General features: G+C 37.5%; 1 protein-coding gene across 2 annotated transcripts; it reads left to right on the plus strand.

Annotated features, from left to right (window-relative positions):
- Positions 1–14,332: 14,332 nt before the first annotated feature.
- On the plus strand, positions 14,333–16,996 carry LOC111898387 (uncharacterized). 2 transcript variants are annotated; one of them, XM_023894308.3, is made up of 4 exons: positions 14,333–14,874; positions 14,971–15,085; positions 15,250–15,364; positions 16,214–16,996. In XM_023894308.3, exons 1-4 carry the CDS (start codon positions 14,774–14,776, stop codon positions 16,885–16,887), a joined length of 1,005 nt encoding a protein of 334 aa, XP_023750076.1. In that variant the 5' UTR covers positions 14,333–14,773; the 3' UTR covers positions 16,888–16,996. The 2 variants fall into 2 exon arrangements, with proteins under 2 accessions (XP_023750076.1, XP_023750077.1); XM_023894309.3 differs by having other exon boundaries at positions 14,335–14,874; positions 14,960–15,085.
- Positions 16,997–17,738: the final 742 nt, after the last annotated feature.

Consider the following 17,738-nt stretch of genomic DNA (forward strand, 5'->3'; position numbering starts at 1 on the left):
TTTCTATCCTTAGCTATATAAACGAAATTCGTAGTATATGTTAAACCGATAGTGTGCATAAAAAGAACGTCCAAATCTGACTTCGTATGAGGAAGTTGTGATTTTTCTAAGATTTAGCATAGCAGTACACAACCCGAAATTCGAATTTTAGATCGGTCGATTTTTAACCAAAAATTCTAAACGAGAAATGAAGATATCATTAATAGGAGTTCAGCAATAAAAAGACAGTCGAAAACAGAGCTCGTATGCGAAAGATATGGACAAAACTTAGTCCCTACTCTTCGAGCACGACGAATTCAATACAGTTTTGTAAATCTGAGATAGAGCGAGAATTAGCCGACGGGATCTAAATGAAAGTTTTATTACTCGTGGAATGGATATAAAAAACGTCGATAATAGAGCTCGTATGCGAAAGATATGGACGAAACTTAGTCCCTACTCATCAACGTGATAAATTCGATACAGTTTTACAAATCGGAGATAGAATGAGAATTAGCCGACAAGGTCTAAATGAAAGTTGTAGTACTCGTAAATACCAATGCGTGGATATGAAGAACGTAGAAAACAGAGATCGTACATGGAAGATACGGACGAATCTTAGGGCCTACTCTACGATAAAACCCCTATAATTAAGAGTTGAACTCTTCATATTTTCTTCACACCATAAGCCTTTCTTTCTCTCTAGACACCCTAAACCCCCCTAAAGCCTAGGAAACTTCCATAGCGCTAGAAGAAAGCCCCAGAGCGCACGAAGGCTCCGAGAAAAAGAGTTTTTCGTCTCAGAAGCTTTGCTCTAGCGGAGCCCAGTTCTTAATAAAACCCGCTGTAAGTGAAATAAGCCTACCATACTTTAAATATAGCTTATATTTAAATATAATATTGTTATTATGAACCTAGAAATAATATTTATCAGTGATTCAAAGTCGTTATACTAATTGATCTACTTACAAGAATGATGTCTAGGCTGTGATTTAATGAGGTGTTTAAAGTGGGATTTCCAAACAATATACTTCGTATACCAAACGAAACCTACCTTCGATATGATCCTACCTGGTTGTTCCTTAGTTGATAGATCATGAAAGTAGACTTTGAATTAAGGATAAATCTAGACTAATAATTAGTCGCAATAAATATTAGACTAAAACTTAGCGATAATAATGCTAGGTTTCGTCGAAGGAAAATAGAATCGTTAAAAGCGAAGTGCTGCCCGAGTTTGGAATCATCACTTTAACAAGTAGGTGCATAGTTACTTTCATCTTACACATAGATATGAATTATTTTATATAAATTACGTGATATGTGTGTATACTGTCTGAATACTTGCTGTCTATGTTGGATGAAACGTTTTATACATGTTTTATGATGAGTTCAACACTCTTTAGATCGATAGATATTTAACAAGTAAATAAGCAAGAACAGTAAACACTGAAACACATAATGAATCAATCTGTATGTTGAATGACTAAAATGTAGTCACACCTCAGCAGAGCTCGATTAAGAACTTCCACTGTAGAGGTGAGCTAGGGTTTTACAATACAATAAATGATAATTATGAAAGCGTTAATGATAAGATTGCATGCATGCAACATATATATTAAACCCTAAGAAAAAACACACGACTGGACAGGCCCAAACCGGTGACAAAAATGGACTAACAACCGAGCCCAAGACGCAACACAATGGACCCAACAATCTCCCCCTTTGCGTCAATTGGGGCGAGACTTTACTTCGGTGGAGGTTGAGGATTTCGCTTCATAACCTTGAACAACCTTGGAATAATAGCATGTAAAGTCTGTCTGAAGGCCATATACCACCGAAGCATATCTGAAAACAGCTTCTTGTCTGCCTCACTATTTTGATCACACCCATGGATAATCTCAAGTATGTGCTCCAAGCAAGAATTAGAGAATAGGTGTTTATCAGCAAGAGCAAATAGACATCTTTGACCTTCGCCTCTAAGAAACATAACAGTCTGAGACTGTAAGTCTGTTTTACCCTTTATCATCAACTTAATGTCTCCTGATTTCCTGATTGGCTTGATTGATGGCTTCTTTTGTATAGCAGTGACAATCTCCTGATCCATCTTTTCCACTTCATGAATGTAACACACTAGCATACACTTGATGTGACCTATGATTGTCTCATACTCCTTCGGGTTGGCAAGTAAGATGTTGTTCAGGAGAATCCAATCGTGTGGATTCAGATTCTGCAAATCAGCAAGTGAGATCATATGAACTGAACCGTCTGATCCTCGGGTCACTTTGAGCTTGATATTAACGAACTTCCCTGTTGCAGTAGGTTTCCGTAATTTAACTGTTGTGATCTTCTTGCTACTCTAAGTCAGGTACTGTGGTTGAGATAACTCATGATAGTACTCGACCAAGTCTTGATCAACCTTCGGTCAGGAGAAGGAATCGCCACTGTAGACTCAAAGTAGTGAAAGATGAAAGCCTTACGAGTTATTGGTATATCGAATTGAGAATCTTTAGAATTCTCAACATTGAATGAAAGAACAGGCTCTACCAATGTGAACTTGGAGCTTCAAATACCTCCTTCTGAAGCCTTTCCAATGACCACAGAGGAAACTTCAATTTCCTTTGATTAAGCAGATTCGCTCCTGTCTTTTCATTCTCCAGATTAATCGCTTCGTTATTCTTTTCTTTAATCTCTTGAGTAGTGGTCTTACTTTCTAAGGACTTGATTTAGGAGCCGTTTCTTCAATATCATCAACATCGTCATCATCATCATCATCAACAACAATTCCTTTTCGTTTATCTTGTGTAACAGAACCTGAAGCTTCTTTCCCCTTCGATTCAGTTACCACCTTCGGTTGTTGTGGTTTCGGTTGTTGAGGTTTCGGTGGTTGAGATGAAGAATTCTTTTCTTCTCCCCCTTGTTTTGGAGAGACAACGGACTCCGGAACACCCTCAATTCGACTAAGAATGTCATGTGCAGGCCTCAACTTCTCAGCCAAATGACGTCTAACAAAGATTGTAAGAACAAAATCATGGGCTTCGAGAAGATGAAGAAGAATCGAGTGTACATCACCAGCTGAGCTTTTTACCACAGACCGCTTTGAACGCAGTGCTTCAAGTTCCTTGTTCGCTTGATTGAGCTTCAGAGTCTGGGTTTTGAGTTGAGTGGTTTTCAGAGCAAGTTCATCCATCACTCTGCTTTCCAAGGCAAGATCTGCCTGAAGTTTATCCAAACGCTCAGAGACAGATGCTTGATGTTTGACGTGATCAGAGGTGAGGCACTTGCGAAACACCGCAAAGTGCTCTTTCTCTTGTTGAATAGATTGAGTTAAGGTCTGAACCGAGGCATTGACTTTGTTGGCATTTTGCTCTGCAACACCCTGTAACGACTCAAGAAAAAGATTGGCATTAGAAATTAGTTTATCGACTTTTTTGGTCACATCGGTGCAGACTATTGTTGAAGCATCAACCGCTAAAGCGGGTTTGATGATTAAAGCTTCGTGTTCCTTAACCCAGGTGGCCATCATGCCTTTAATGGCAGACTCAGAAAGAGAATCATGAGTAAATGAGGAGGCCATAAGCTTGTCTAGCTTTTCGTTCAGCTCCTTGAGATGGCGTTTGGTGATAGGGGCATCATCATCGTCGTCGCTTTGCACCCTGTAGGGACTATAGTAGAAAGACTTGAATTCAACTTCTTCACCCCCAAGAACTGTGGCAGTTTCTGTCGATCGAATCATTAAGGCTTCACTCACAGTCTTGGAGGCTTTGGTCTACATACAACAACATGCTTTTAGGGACACTTAACTAGTACAAAGATAGAAATATCATACCTGCCTAGCTCCAATTGGTATAGCTTCTGTGATCTTCAATCCTTAGGTATAGTAGAAACAAGAACGAAACGAAAACACAAAAGGAAAATATTTTTGAAGTTTCTAAAATTTCTGAAAAATAATAAAAACAGAAAATAAAATATTCTTGAATTTTATGAAAAGTAAGAGAAAAACATAAAATAAATTAAGATACAATAAAGTGCACAAGAGATACAACCGAAATGGCACCATTGTATATGAGGCGAAATGGACCGAGCGTTCGGTTCATTTCGGTTCCCGAAAAATCAGGACCCGAAATAGACCGAGCGTTCGCTTTATTTCGCTTCTAACTTTTAATGAGGCGAAAGCGATTTCGTTACAGATTCAGCTTCCATCATTCCTAAGCCTTGTAAGATTTTATTAAAACTTGCTTCAGGCAAGGCTTTTGTAAAGATGCCAGCTAATTGATCAGTGGTTCTTACAAAATGTATTTCGACATTACTGTCTTCCACACGATCCTTAATAAAATGATACCTCAGTGCTATGTGTCTCATTTTGGAGTGTTGCACTGGGTTGTGACATATCCTTATTGCACTTTCAGAGAGACAATATAATGGAATTTTCTTCATGTTCAGACCATAGTCTCGAAGTTGACTTTGTATCCAAATGACCTGTGATGTACACGATGTTGCAGCTATATACTCTGCTTCGGCTATAGAAAGAGACACACACGTTTGTTTCTTCAATTGCTAGCTGACAAGTTTGCCATCAAGGAACTGACATCCTCCAGTAGTGCTCTTTCGGCCCAGTCCACATCCTCCTATATCAGCATCAGAAAATTCCTGAACAAAGAACCTTGTTTTAACTGGGTACCATAGTCCGAGAGAGGAGGTTCGCTTCAAATATCGAAAGATATTCTTCACAGCTAATGGGTGAGGTTCACGAGGATTAGCTTGAAACCTGGCATAATAACATATAGAAAACATTATGTCTGGTCGATTGGTTGTTAGATACATCAAGGACCCTATCATTTGACGATAGAGGGTCATGTCAGCAGCCGGTTTGTCCAGAGAAGGTGTTAACTTCGTGCCAAATGCAATAGGAACCTTCAATTTTGAGTCTCCCATCATTCCAAACTTGGAAAGCAAGGTCTTCGTGTAAGCCTCTTGATTAATAAAAATGCCTTCGGGTCCCTGTCTGTATTTAAGCCACAGAAAAAGTTAATTGGACCCATTGAGCTCATTTCAAACTTAGTCTTCATCAACTTCCTGAATTCTGCTGTTAAGCAAGGATTCGTGGAGTCGAAGATGATATCATCGACGTAAATTTAAACGATCATAAGGTGGTCACCCTCATTCTTACGAAAGAAGGTTGGGTCAGCCGACCTTGTTTAAACTTGGACATTTTTAGAAATCGAGTATACCATGCTCTTGGTGCTTGCTTCACACCATAAACAGCCTTGTCCAGAATGTAGCAGTGATATGGATACTTCTCGTTCACAAAACCTGGAGGTTGCTCTACATACACCGTTTCTTCTAATTCTCCATTTAGAAATGCACACTTAACGTCCATTTGATATACTTCAATGTTCTTGTGAGCAGCATAGGCTAGAAAGATTCTCACTGATTCTAACATGTCCACTAGAGCGAACGTCTCTTCGTAGTCTATCCCTTCTTCTTGACAGTATCCCTTCACAACCAGCCTTGCTTTGCTACGAATTATATTCCCTTCTTTGTCCATTTTGTTTCGAAATACCTATTTCAGTCCAACTACCGATGCATCCTTTGGTGTAGGAATCAGTCTCCATACCTTGTTTCGCTCAAACTCATGGTGTTCATCTTGCATTGCTTGTACCCAATCAGATTGATCAAGTGCAGTGTTGACAGTCTTCGGTTCAATTTTGGAGACAAACGAATTAAACATGCAAAATTCCACTTGAGAGAATAATGCAGTTTGCTTCGCTTTCAGTTGAGAACGAGTAAGAACTCTTTCTGATGAATCACCAATGATTTGGGTTTTTGGATGATCTTTTGTCCATTTGATGAGAGGAGGGTAATTTGGATCATAGGAGGGATCCAACTCAACATTTACTTCTTCAAATTCTGACTGAGAATCATCATCATTTGCATTTGTATTCTCCCCCTCAAATGATGAGACAGTTTAGCCTACAAGCATTGAATTATCCCCCCTCAACTGGACGTTCAGTTGGTGTGGTAGTTGATGAGTTCTCCCCCTGGAATGATAATTCAGGGTTATCAGATGAAGATGAACTCTCCCCCTGAAATGTAGAACTTTCTTTTGGAGGTTCGCTTGGACTAGGCTGTTCGGCAGTTCCTAGTTGTTCTTTTTCCATATCCTTCGTTGCATCATCAATGATTTGCTTCAAGGAATCAATCTTATTGTCAACTGCCTTTGCTTCAGAGTGAATGGCTTTCTCTGGTTCATCGAACAATGACATATATTTCTCAAATAAATTTGAAATAGAAACAGTAACTTGACCAGACATTGGAAAGATTTCCTCCATGGAACCTTCAGTTGTTTGAAGCTTTTTGATGTAGTTGTCATCGAAGGTGACATAATAGGTTTCTTCGATTTTCTTGGAACGTTTTTTCAGAACACTATATGCCTTGGAGTTTAAGGAGTAGCCAAGAAAAATCCCTTCTTCAGCTTTGACATCAAACTTGTTTTGATGCTCCTTTGAATTAAAAATAAAGCATCTGGAACCGAACACATGGAAGAACTTGACATTTGGCTTACGATTGTTCAAGATCTCATATGGAGTAATAGAAAAATGTTTGTTGAGAAGAGATATGTTCTATTTGTAGCAAGTAGCAACAATAGCATCAACCTAGAAGTATAAAGTCAATGAGGCGAAACTAAGCATGGTTCGGGCTGCTTCACACAACGAGCGGTTTTGCCTTTCAACGATACCATTTTTTGTGGAGTGTAGGGAGTAGAGAAGTTGTGAGATACTCCTTTTTCAGCAAGAAAGTCTTCAAATTCATTGTTTTTGAACTCCAGCCCATTATCACTACTTCTTATCAACCTTCTCAGTTGAAGCTCTATTTGCTTGATAAAAACCTTGAGCTTTGGTGTAGCCTCTGATTTCTGTTTAAGAAAAAATACACAGGTGCAACGAGAAAAATCATCTACTATTACTAGTATATATTTGTTACCACCAATGCTTTCAATAGCCGAAGGACCATACAAATCTATATGTAGAAGCTTAAGTAGTTCAATGATCTTCATGTTGACCCGTTTTGGATGACTTTTCCTGCTTTGCTTTCCCATTTCACATGCAGCACATAGATGTTCTTTATCAAACTTGATTAATGGAATTCCTCGCACATGATCACCAAGAACTAGCTTGTTGATGTCTTTGAAGTTGAGGTGCGAGAGCCTTCGGCACCATAACCAACCTTCGTTTGAGTGTGCTTTCGTTAGCAGACACACAGCTGGGTTTCCTCGAATAGGATCGAGGTTTAGTGGGTACATCGCCTTTTCTTTTGGATTTTAATAGAACCGTTTTGGTCTTCTTCTCTACTATTTCAGATCCTTCATCATCGAATGAAACCTTCAGTCTAGTTCCCACCACTAGTTGTGAGACACTGATGAGATTGTGTTGTAAGCCCTCTATGTATGCTACTTTTCTGATCGAGAATTCGCCATTTGTGATCATTCCATAGCCTTTGATTGTGCCAAATGAGTTGTTTCCATACTTGACACAACCACCATCCATAAGAGCTCGAAACTCCCGAAGCTCTTCCTTTCTCCCTGTCATGTGACGTCAACAGCCACTATCGATGTACCATTCGTCGTCGAACTGCTCGTCACGTAAAACCTGCAAAAATCAAGCATATTTAGGAACCCAAAGTTTCTTGGGTCCATGTGAGCCTTTTACATAACAGGGTATAACTATAGAAGAATCAACCAAGTAAGTTCGTTTTATTAAGGTTGTTTCATCTTTTCTTTTGATTGTTAAAACTTTGATTTTATTATCTTTTGACGCTTCAACCTTAGGTTTAAGAATTTAATATTTACTGTTTTCTAACTTTTGGTTTTGTTTCCTTAGGTTAGCATTTATCATCTTTTCGTCTCCTAAGACGATCTTCCTTTTTCCCTTCACATCTTCTTTAGGATTGTGCTTTGAGTGAGAGGAATGTGTTTTAGAAGCGAAACCTTGCTTTCTGGTCCTTTCGTTTGTGGATGAGGAACCAAAACTGCCCCTTCGGTTTTTGGGTTAAGAATCGAAACTACTCCTTCGGGTTCTTTCGCTTCTATTTTTGGGACCGAAACTTCCCTTTCGGTTTGCTTGGCTACATGAATAACATTGAGTACAAGAAGTAGATTGATTTTTTGATACTCCTTTATCCTTAGTGGTTGAACTCTTGTCTGATCGAACGTAATTTGGGTTTTGGGACTGCCAAAACAGTTTCCTTTCAGTGAGATTCTTCTTGTATCTCCTGTTACGTTGTTGTTTCTTTTCAGACACTTGTTTGGGATTTTTATGGACGTTAACCTTCGGTTTCGATCTTTCATTATGAGTTTCATTCTTTAACGAGGAAGTTTCGCTTGTAGCCTTGACTGATTCACTTGGAATCTTTTTGGTACCACTGGTTGTTGGCATATCAAAGCGTGTAGGCTTGTTGAGTGGTTCTGCCACATATATGCCTTTAACCCTCCATGATGTTCTTTCAGATAGACCGACCGTTTCATTAGCATTGTCTATTGGTGCCGACCAGAAAAAGTTATCACATCCTTCAGCATTATCTTCGTTCACTAATGTTGCGAGTTCAGTTCTTTGCTTCTGTGTAACGCCGGTAACTGCATAAACTTGGTTTGGCGTGGTTTGAACCTTCCAATACACCACAACCTTTTCTTTCATACCCTTGGACTTATTTTGGGACAAACGAGCGAATTCAGCCGAGTTTTCAGAAATGAGATCTAAACTGTATATGTATTTTATATCTACAAAATGTGTTGGGTAAAACATGGGTTGATTAGAGGTGAGATAAATGATGAGCGATGAAAGATGAGATAAATGATGAGCGATGAAAGATGAGATGAATGATGAGCGATGATATATGAGTGATAAAATATGGTGCGAAGCGATGATCTAAGCAATGAGCCAAAACGATGAGCCAAAGCGATGAGACAAAACGATGAGCCAAAATGATGAGCCAAAACGATGAGCCAAAATGATGAGCCAAAACGATGAGCCAAACAACAAGCCAAGCGATAGCCCCGTCATCTAGCAGAGTATGGATGACAACCACAAACTATTCTAGACAGTCTAGTGGAACAGTAGCAGGCTCGCAACCTATAGGGGTTGTAAACGATGTGTTCACCCGGTGTACTCTAAAAACCCATTGAAAGGTATTACAAGTGGACTCTCAAAAACGATACTGTCAATAAACGAGATAAACCCTGTCAACTATGTAAACTTAGTGTCGATGCCTTAGGATACTCCTTAGGAATGAATGAACGAGGAATAGCTGAATCTTAGGGTAGATCCTTAAAAGTAAAGAAAATAATGGGGATGGGTAATTGGGTTGATTTTTTGATGTTTAACATAATAATTATATTATTGTGGGTTGAAAACCCTATGTACTCACTAGGTTTCCCAACCTGACCCACTCAAGCTTATTTGTATCATAGGTATCGATATGAAGCTACTTTACACTGAGGGATTTAAAAGAGATGTAGATCACTAGTGATAACGGATGTAAGTTTTGTTATGCTTATGTTTCTGTATTGACGATGACATCCCAATGTTTTAAAATGAATAAAATACATTTCTTCGGAGATGCTTGTAACGACATGATTTTTCAAAAAAAAATTTCAATTATAAAAAACTCATAAACAAATGTCTCATCATTAATTCTCAAAAACAACCAACAAGTTTCAACACAATTATTCAAATCCAGGATCCACTATCATAGCTCAATATCCAGAGTGTGTGTACAAGCACGCCGATGCCTTCCCGCGATCCTCGAAAGTACCTGAAACATATAACACATAACACGGTAAGCATGAATGCTTAGTGAGTTCCCCAAAATACCACATACAACAATTCACCACTCGATGCTATACTCTATACGACCCTCTAGTCAATGTGTCTCAGCAGGACCCTCCAATCTCATAGCTCGTTGGACCCTCTGGTCCAGTCTAGCTCGTTGGACCCTCTGGTCGGGTCTGGATGAGGACCCTCTGGCCTCGTAAATCGTTGAACCCTCCGGTCCGGTCAGAATAACACATAACATACATAATCACAAAACACATAATCTCAAGCAAACACGTATGACCTTCCGGTCCACACATAGATACCATCCTAGGCAATGTTTAGTGAGAAGACTCACCTCAGGTAAACTCGAATGATCTCGAACTTGAAACACTGATCTAGCATCCACCTAATTACATACATAAATTATCTCTAATTAATAATGGCTCTCAAAGGCTAGACTAATCCCTTTTTATGCTCTCTCAGAAGGGTAAAAGACCATTCTACCCCTCCAATGGTCCAAAAGTCCACTTGTTGACTAAATCCTGAAAGTCAATGAAAGCCAAACCTAAGGAGTATGCAACACGTACCAGATCCTTACGTTGGGCGTACTCGACCGCTACGCTGATATCGAGATGCTTGAACCCTACGCCCCGCGTACTGGGATTTACGCTCAACGTACGTCGCAGTTTCACTCTTACCTCACTAATGGTCTTAATCAGTTGAGACCTTGGCTCAAAATACAGATCTGGACCCCCTAAAGTCTCCTAATCCATAAAGTCGAAGACTTTACGCCTTTGCATGGCGGTAAAGGTCATCATCATCCAAATCACATCACTTCCTTCACTAAGGAGCTCATATCACACGCATGGCTCACTCCTAACGTCAAAGATTGGATTTTTATGGATCTATATCACATTATACACTGAATATGGGCATATCAAGGTCTATGAAGCTCCTTTACTCGTAAAGTCTCCACCTTTGGGACAAAAACCCTAGAAATGGTCCATAATAATCAAAATCAAAAAGGTTGAGAAAGCTCTGAGCTTTTTACCTCCAACTGATGCTCCAACCTCAGAAAGTTCAGATCCAAAGCTTGCCCTCAAACTCTAGCTCTTTCAATAACACCTCTTTCTCTTCAAAACCACACAAGAACACTTTCAAGCTCAACCACACTCACACAAGCTCTAGAATGAGGGTTAGGGTCACTTAGGGTTTTGCTCTCTGGAAATGGTGGCTAAAAGTGAGGCCATAATGTTCCTTATATAGGGCTCACCCCCATAATTAGGGTTTCAATTTGAACCTAATACGCACAGTGTACATTATGGTACGCCCAACGTACTGGGTAGTCTCCGCATCAAGAACACGCTCATGAGTACGCCGCGTACTCTCCCTTACGCCCAGCGCACTCAAAAGCCAAACATTCTTTTTAAGGACTAATTTTGACAACTTGTGGAAAGAAAAGGATCAAAGAGATATACCTGAATTCCGGGATGTTACAATGCTTTGATAACGTATTTATCATGTTTTTCTGAGAAAAAATTCTGCAACTCTTTTCTTTAAAAGGTTACTCTGATGTTCAAAATAAAGCATAAACAAAGCGGTCTTTTCTGGTCGTGAAAATGGGGATGTCACATAGTGTTGCTCTCAAGCTTTTGGATCCAGATTCTTCTCATCCTTGTGCATCTTCAGGAGGTATAATTTTCAAATCTTGATGCTTGCATTGCTATATCTTGTTAGGTTGCAAGTTATGACCTTTTTGTACTAAAAATCTTCGTCTCTTGAGTGTTGTTTACTCCAGACCATTTGAAAGGTCATTTCAAGCATTTTTAGAGTGTTTAATGTCATAAAAATGTAAACTTGGTTCTTGGTATTCATCCACGCAAGAGCTATGGAGTTTTAAATGGTTATATGAGTTAGGGTTTCAGTTTTGGGCTCCTTGTAGCCATGAAAGGGCATAAAGTTTGCAACTTTAAGATTTTAGACGTTTATTAGGGTTAGATCTGAAGCTTGGATGTTAATTCTTAAAGCATTAGGAAATTAAAAGAGAGTTTGGACTTTCGGGGATTACGCGGGGCGTACTCCTGAGTATGTTAAGTGTAATGGGTTGTAACCTCGTAACCCTTTCGAGATCGACTGTATGATGAACGTAGTAATGGGTATGACGGGCGTATTCTCAGAAAACCTTTTGGGCCATCTTTGGGCCTTGAGCCACTATAGGTTTTGGGCCTTATCTAGTTGGGAGATGTACGGGAAGGGCAAAATGGTCTTTTACCCTTATTAAGTTAAAGGATGAATTGAACTGTCGTTTATGGGGTTAAAATCCCGATTATTAATTAGAATTGATTTTGGGTTATGATTAGTGTGGGGAGCCGTAGTAGCAGCAACTCGAGTGTATGTTTCAGATATCTTCAGTTGAGGTGAATCTTCTCACCATACTAGTGGGTCGAAGACACCAATGCCGACCCACTGATTTATATATGTAGGATATATGTGTTCATGTGGTTATTACTGATATGATTGTATGAATTATGCATGGAGCCAATCTGGGCTTGGAGTCATTATGGACTTGGGGTCTATATATACCTTAGGGTTGATACAAATCTTACATAGCTACTTGTTGTTATATAGGGTTGATACGAACCTGGGGATTGATACGGACCCGACACAGCCACAATATGTTATATTTATGTATTTGTTGTTTGGTATTTTGGGGAAACTCACTAAGCTTTGTGCTTACAGTTTAAGTTTATGTTTCAGGTACTTCTGGATCAAAGAGAAGGGCATGGCCTGATCGCAACACATCCATTTGTGTTTAACATTTTTATGATTTTTGAGATTGTACTCTGATAACCATTTTCACATTGAAATACTTTTGTTGGGTTGATATGGATATTTGAGGATTTTGATTGACTTAAAAATGAAATTTTTACTTATAAATTTTTGGACGTTACATATAGTCTCTACTCTCACACTCTCCTCCGCCTCTTAGACTATAGCCGACTCGTTTACTATGTTAAACTCTCTTATGGCCATGTGCCACCACCAATCAACTACTAGGTCCACCAGAGCAGGTCACCAGACGCATCTTGACGGTAGTGGGTCGACTTTGTGGCTTTACCTCAAGTTGGCCCTCAGTCAACAGATACGTAACCTGGACCTGCCTCTCACTGTTTTGTATGATTCTTAACCTATATATATATATATATATATATATATATATATATATATATATATATATATATATATATTACTTTAGGGTTTTTATGCATATATAGTTGGTATCGGAAGAAAGATAAGTAATTGCTCACACACAAAAGAAAGAGTGATTAATATCATCCCTTATTTAAGTTCTTTTCTAATTTTATATCATGATTCTTTGGTTCTGTTTTTGGAAAGATAAGAAGAACTTGTTCTTTTAGATGATATGCTAAGATGTTGAAGTACATCGCATATCGTCGCAAAACAACTCCTATATCATGATTCTTTGGTTGTATTATATCTGAATGATGTTGCTAATTTATATGTTAATCAATTTCATATGGTTATTTTTTGAATTCTTACTTTTCTAGGAAGAGGGTATTTTTTATTTTATGCTTACTACATTGAAAAATCAATTTCTTCATTCTTATTTGTTAAAACGTAGATATGTTTTTTTGCCGTTGCCATAGTGCTAGTTTTTATAAGCAGGAATAAAGAAATTCTAGACCCGTCAACCCATCATAACCTAATTTTATTTTATAGATCCGTTACTGTCTAAAATTTTAGTACCGCTCAAAATATACGAAATATTAGTTGCAGACGTACCTTTGTCTAAAATGTTATATTTTAAATCATTTTTGTTGTCTTTTGCTATAAAATTGATGATAAATTAAATTGTCTCCTATCTTTTATGCCTATAAATATTTCTATCCATTTTCATTATAATACGTGTCACCGTTCCATATTTACTTAATTATCTTATTAAAAATATATATTTCAAAATAAAACACCATTTTAGACACCAATTTTTATGAATATCCCCTATATTGTTTTCTCTCTATTGAATAACTTGTAACCGATGCCAAGCTCATAATTTTATCCACTTAATTCTTCTTTTAACAAAAGAAATGTGCGTTATTTTTTTTATTGGGTTATTTGACTGGTCATTCAAAAATGTAAACTTTTCAAAAGAAACACCCCACTAAAAATACCGAAAGTTTCACTTGTTATTTGTTTATCCTCTAATACCATTTTTGTCTTCCTTTTCCCTATTAATTGTTCGTTTATCTTCTAATCAAGTAAACACTATCTTAAATCGTATCAAACAAGAACATAAATAGCATAAAACAATATTCAAATTTTGATTAGTAATTGTTTCTGATTTTGAGAGAATATTCCATGTAATAAAAAGAAAAAGTTGTAGTGTTGATACTTATGAGGCTGGGGTTTGCTTTAAAGCCACCGACAGTGACAATATTGTGGATAATAAAAAAGGGTTACTCTTCATCACTCATCTTCTTTATATTACTGTGTGTAAACTGTAGAGACAGAAGGACATGGACCCTTGAGAGATGGGGAAGCAGGCATGTGGATGAGTGGGGGACACACCCTAACCCTAAAAACTTACTTCAATGGAGAAAAATAAAACCCTCAAATTATTGAGTGAATCAAAGTAAAAGAAAGTGACACAAAAAAAGATACAAAGAAAGAAAGAAAACCAAAACCCCTCTTCTTTCTTCTTTATCTCTCTCTCTCTCTCTCTTTCTCTTTCTCTATCTCTCTCTCCACACTGTTTTTGAATTTCAGTACCCACATTGCTTACTTACTTTCATCGATCTCCAAAATCAAAGATTACCCATGTGAAAAGATCGATAACTATTTATGGGTTTTGTTTCTTATTAAGTTTCAACCTTTCGATTGTTGTCTTTTCGTCAAAATCAAGTCAAGAAACCAGGTTTTGTTCATGCGGTGTTCTTCATAGAGTGAAAAATTCGTGAGATTTGAAGATGCCGAGACCAGGACCGAGGCCTTACGAGTGTGTTCGAAGAGCTTGGCATAGTGATAGACATCAACCCATGAGGGGTTCTCTCATTCAAGAAATCTTTAGGTTTTTTTTCTTTTTCTTTCTGTTTATTGAACTTGTTTATGAATGATGAATCTGGTTTTGTTGTTGTAATCTTATGCACACCAAGTGTTTGATTAGGATTGTGACTGAGATCCATAGCTCAGCGACAAGGAAGAACAAAGAATGGCAAGATAAGCTACCGATTGTTGTTCTAAAAGCCGAAGAAATCATGTACTCAAAAGCAAATTCCGAGGTAATTCCAATCACACATTTCAAGTGAAAAGACTTTCTTTTTTAAGGTTTGATTTCGATTTTGGTTTGTGCGAAAAAGGGAATTTAGGGCACTTTTACTTTGAAATAGACAGAATCTAATTTTTAACTTTTGTGAATTCTAATCTTCGTTTATGTCTTGAATAGGCAGAGTATATGAATCTTGAAACCCTTTGGGAAAGAGCTAATGATGCCATTAACACAATAATTCGGTTGGATGAAAGTACTGAAACTGGGGATTTCTTGCAACCTTGTATTGAAGGTAACCTCAAATTCATCACTTTTCCTCTTTTTTTACTATTTTATTTTCATTAAACCATTTAAAATTTGTAAATTCACATACTTATTGTCATAGATTCAAATGGGCATCTCGTAGTTTTGTAAATTTGTCACTTTGGTTTCAACAGAATCTTAGAAAAAAAAACTTTTGACGTTGTGAGTCAAAGAAAATGAACTTTCTTTTGCAAAATTTGAGCATCCCCAATGGGACTCCTTGCAATACTTAATATTATCTAAAATTGTCTCTTTTAAAGTTTTATGTATTATTAAAATAAAAAGCTTTTTACATAACAAGATAGTTATGTGGTTAAAAAAATAATCATAAATACAACAAGCTTTTGAAAAAACTTTGTTCTATTGGTGGAGCTTTTTCCAAAAAGACTTGTATTTATATATAAATATAAATTTAGTGCGAATCTGATGTGACAAAAACAAAAATCTCATCCGATGAGAAATGCATTTTTAGAATGATTATTGCCACTTTTAAAGTTGCATATTTAGTTACTATTTGTTGTGATAGTTAGATAATTTTATATTTTACCTTAATTCTTCTCTTTTTACATCTACTTACATCAAGGGCTTCTACCCCGACATATGTGGGATTGAAATTAGTTTAAATTATTCAAATATGATTTACTTTATTCTAAATAATTCGAAACTCCTAATCCTAATTTGTACAATCAATGAGAATCGATTATTACGAATTCAAATCACAACAATCAATTGGTTTATTGAAATCTTGATGACTCTAATTTATATAAAAGCAAATATTCCATAAATGGTTATCTCTTTTTTTTTTTTTGTTAATTTTATTGTTTTAATATCTTAATAGCGGCTCTTAATCTTGGATGCACACCAATGAGGACATCAAGAAGCCAAAGGAACAATACTTCAACTTATTACCTTAACATCAAGAATCCCGACTCTAATTTCTGCCCTTCAAACAATTTACACAAATGCCCCCAAGAAAATCCTATAAAAATCACACAATTCGCTCCTCATTATCCCCAAATCATGAATCCACGTGTCATTAACGTGCCACCTTTCAATCTAAAACCCCAAATCCCAATTCCCCCAAATGAAACATCGATCAGAAACAAATTCCCTTTTCAATCGCAACCAAATACAAAATCTCCATCTGTATACCCTCTTTTTTACGGAAATGGGAACGAACCTATGGATCCAAAGATGAATTATTCTGAGATTAAAGAGAATCGAAAATTAGGGTTGTTTCAAAAACCTTGTTTTAGTGAAGAACACGATGATGGACATGAATGTGATTTGTCACTAAGGTTAGGTCCTTCGAACATGAAAACCAGTCAACAGAGTCGAAATCTTGAAGTGGGTGAGTTTGAAAAGTCAAATCAATGGAGTTTTGAAGGTGAAAAAGTGGATTTGGATGGAAGAATGAGGAAACGGAAGGCAGTGGTTGGTAATCTTTATGAGAATTTACAGTTTTGTTGGCAATCGAAGGTTTCTTCAGCTAACTCTAATGGCGGATTGTAGTTTGCAAGTAGTTATTAAAAATATTATTAGCTTTAGTTGTACATTTAAAAAAGAGAAACAACCCTCTACTTGTAATCCGACTAGCAATCTAGTTTCTTGATTGATGAGATGTTATTTGTCGATCGGTTTTTGATATTCGGAATCATGAAAAGATTCAAACAAACATTTGTGTATACGCGAATGAGACTAAACACTGAACAGATTAGAGATTGGTGGGGCATGGGGTGATTGGCTTTAACGATGAAGTGGGGGATGGGTTGTTTTTGGATATGTTTACTTGTTTGATGAGTGGGGTACATAAACTGTCGCGTTACACTGAAATTTTCAGAGAGATGGAGATGGATTTTATCATTTTAACACCATTTTTGACTTTATCTGGGGAAAAGGAAAGGAATGATTAAAGGGGTGGATAGGGGTGTGGGTGGGGGGTGGGGGTTCTGGGTGGTGGCTAATGCTTGACCAATCTCTCCTTTTGATTCTGAAATTGTGTAAGTTTGGTGGGTCTACACTTCCCATACACCACCCAAGAAGTGGTTTGTACCTTGTGCATTGAAAGTTGTACGGTTTGGGTTAGCCCATCTTCAAAGTGGGGGGATACTTATGATCTTTGGAGTTTAAAATAGCGTATGTGTTAATTGTTGAGCATTTCCTTTTTTTTCAGTAGTGTGAGTTGAAGTGAATATAGGGTCAAACCCATTCTTTAACTCTAAGTGGTCCAAAAAAATATTCTAAGTCTAGCTTTCTCAAAGACGGTCTAAAAAATCCGGTCTAGTTTAAGTTCTCGACCTAGGTACTTGGAACCGGACCGAGTTTTTTTCAGACTATTTTTGTCGAAGTTAGATCCTAATTGG

The sequence above is a fragment of the Lactuca sativa genome, chromosome 5 (assembly GCF_002870075.4).
Source record: "Lactuca sativa cultivar Salinas chromosome 5, Lsat_Salinas_v11, whole genome shotgun sequence".
NCBI lineage: Eukaryota > Viridiplantae > Streptophyta > Magnoliopsida > Asterales > Asteraceae > Lactuca > Lactuca sativa.

Coding starts and splice junctions, on each gene's coding strand:
- LOC111898387 (XM_023894308.3), top strand. CDS start 14,774: ATGCCGAGACCAGGACCGAGGCCTTACGAGTGTGTTCGAAGAGCTTGG. Junction 14,875..14,970: donor CTCATTCAAGAAATCTTTAG/GTTTTTTTTCTT, acceptor GTGTTTGATTAG/GATTGTGACTGAGATCCATA. Junction 15,365..16,213: donor CTTGCAACCTTGTATTGAAG/GTAACCTCAAAT, acceptor ATATCTTAATAG/CGGCTCTTAATCTTGGATGC.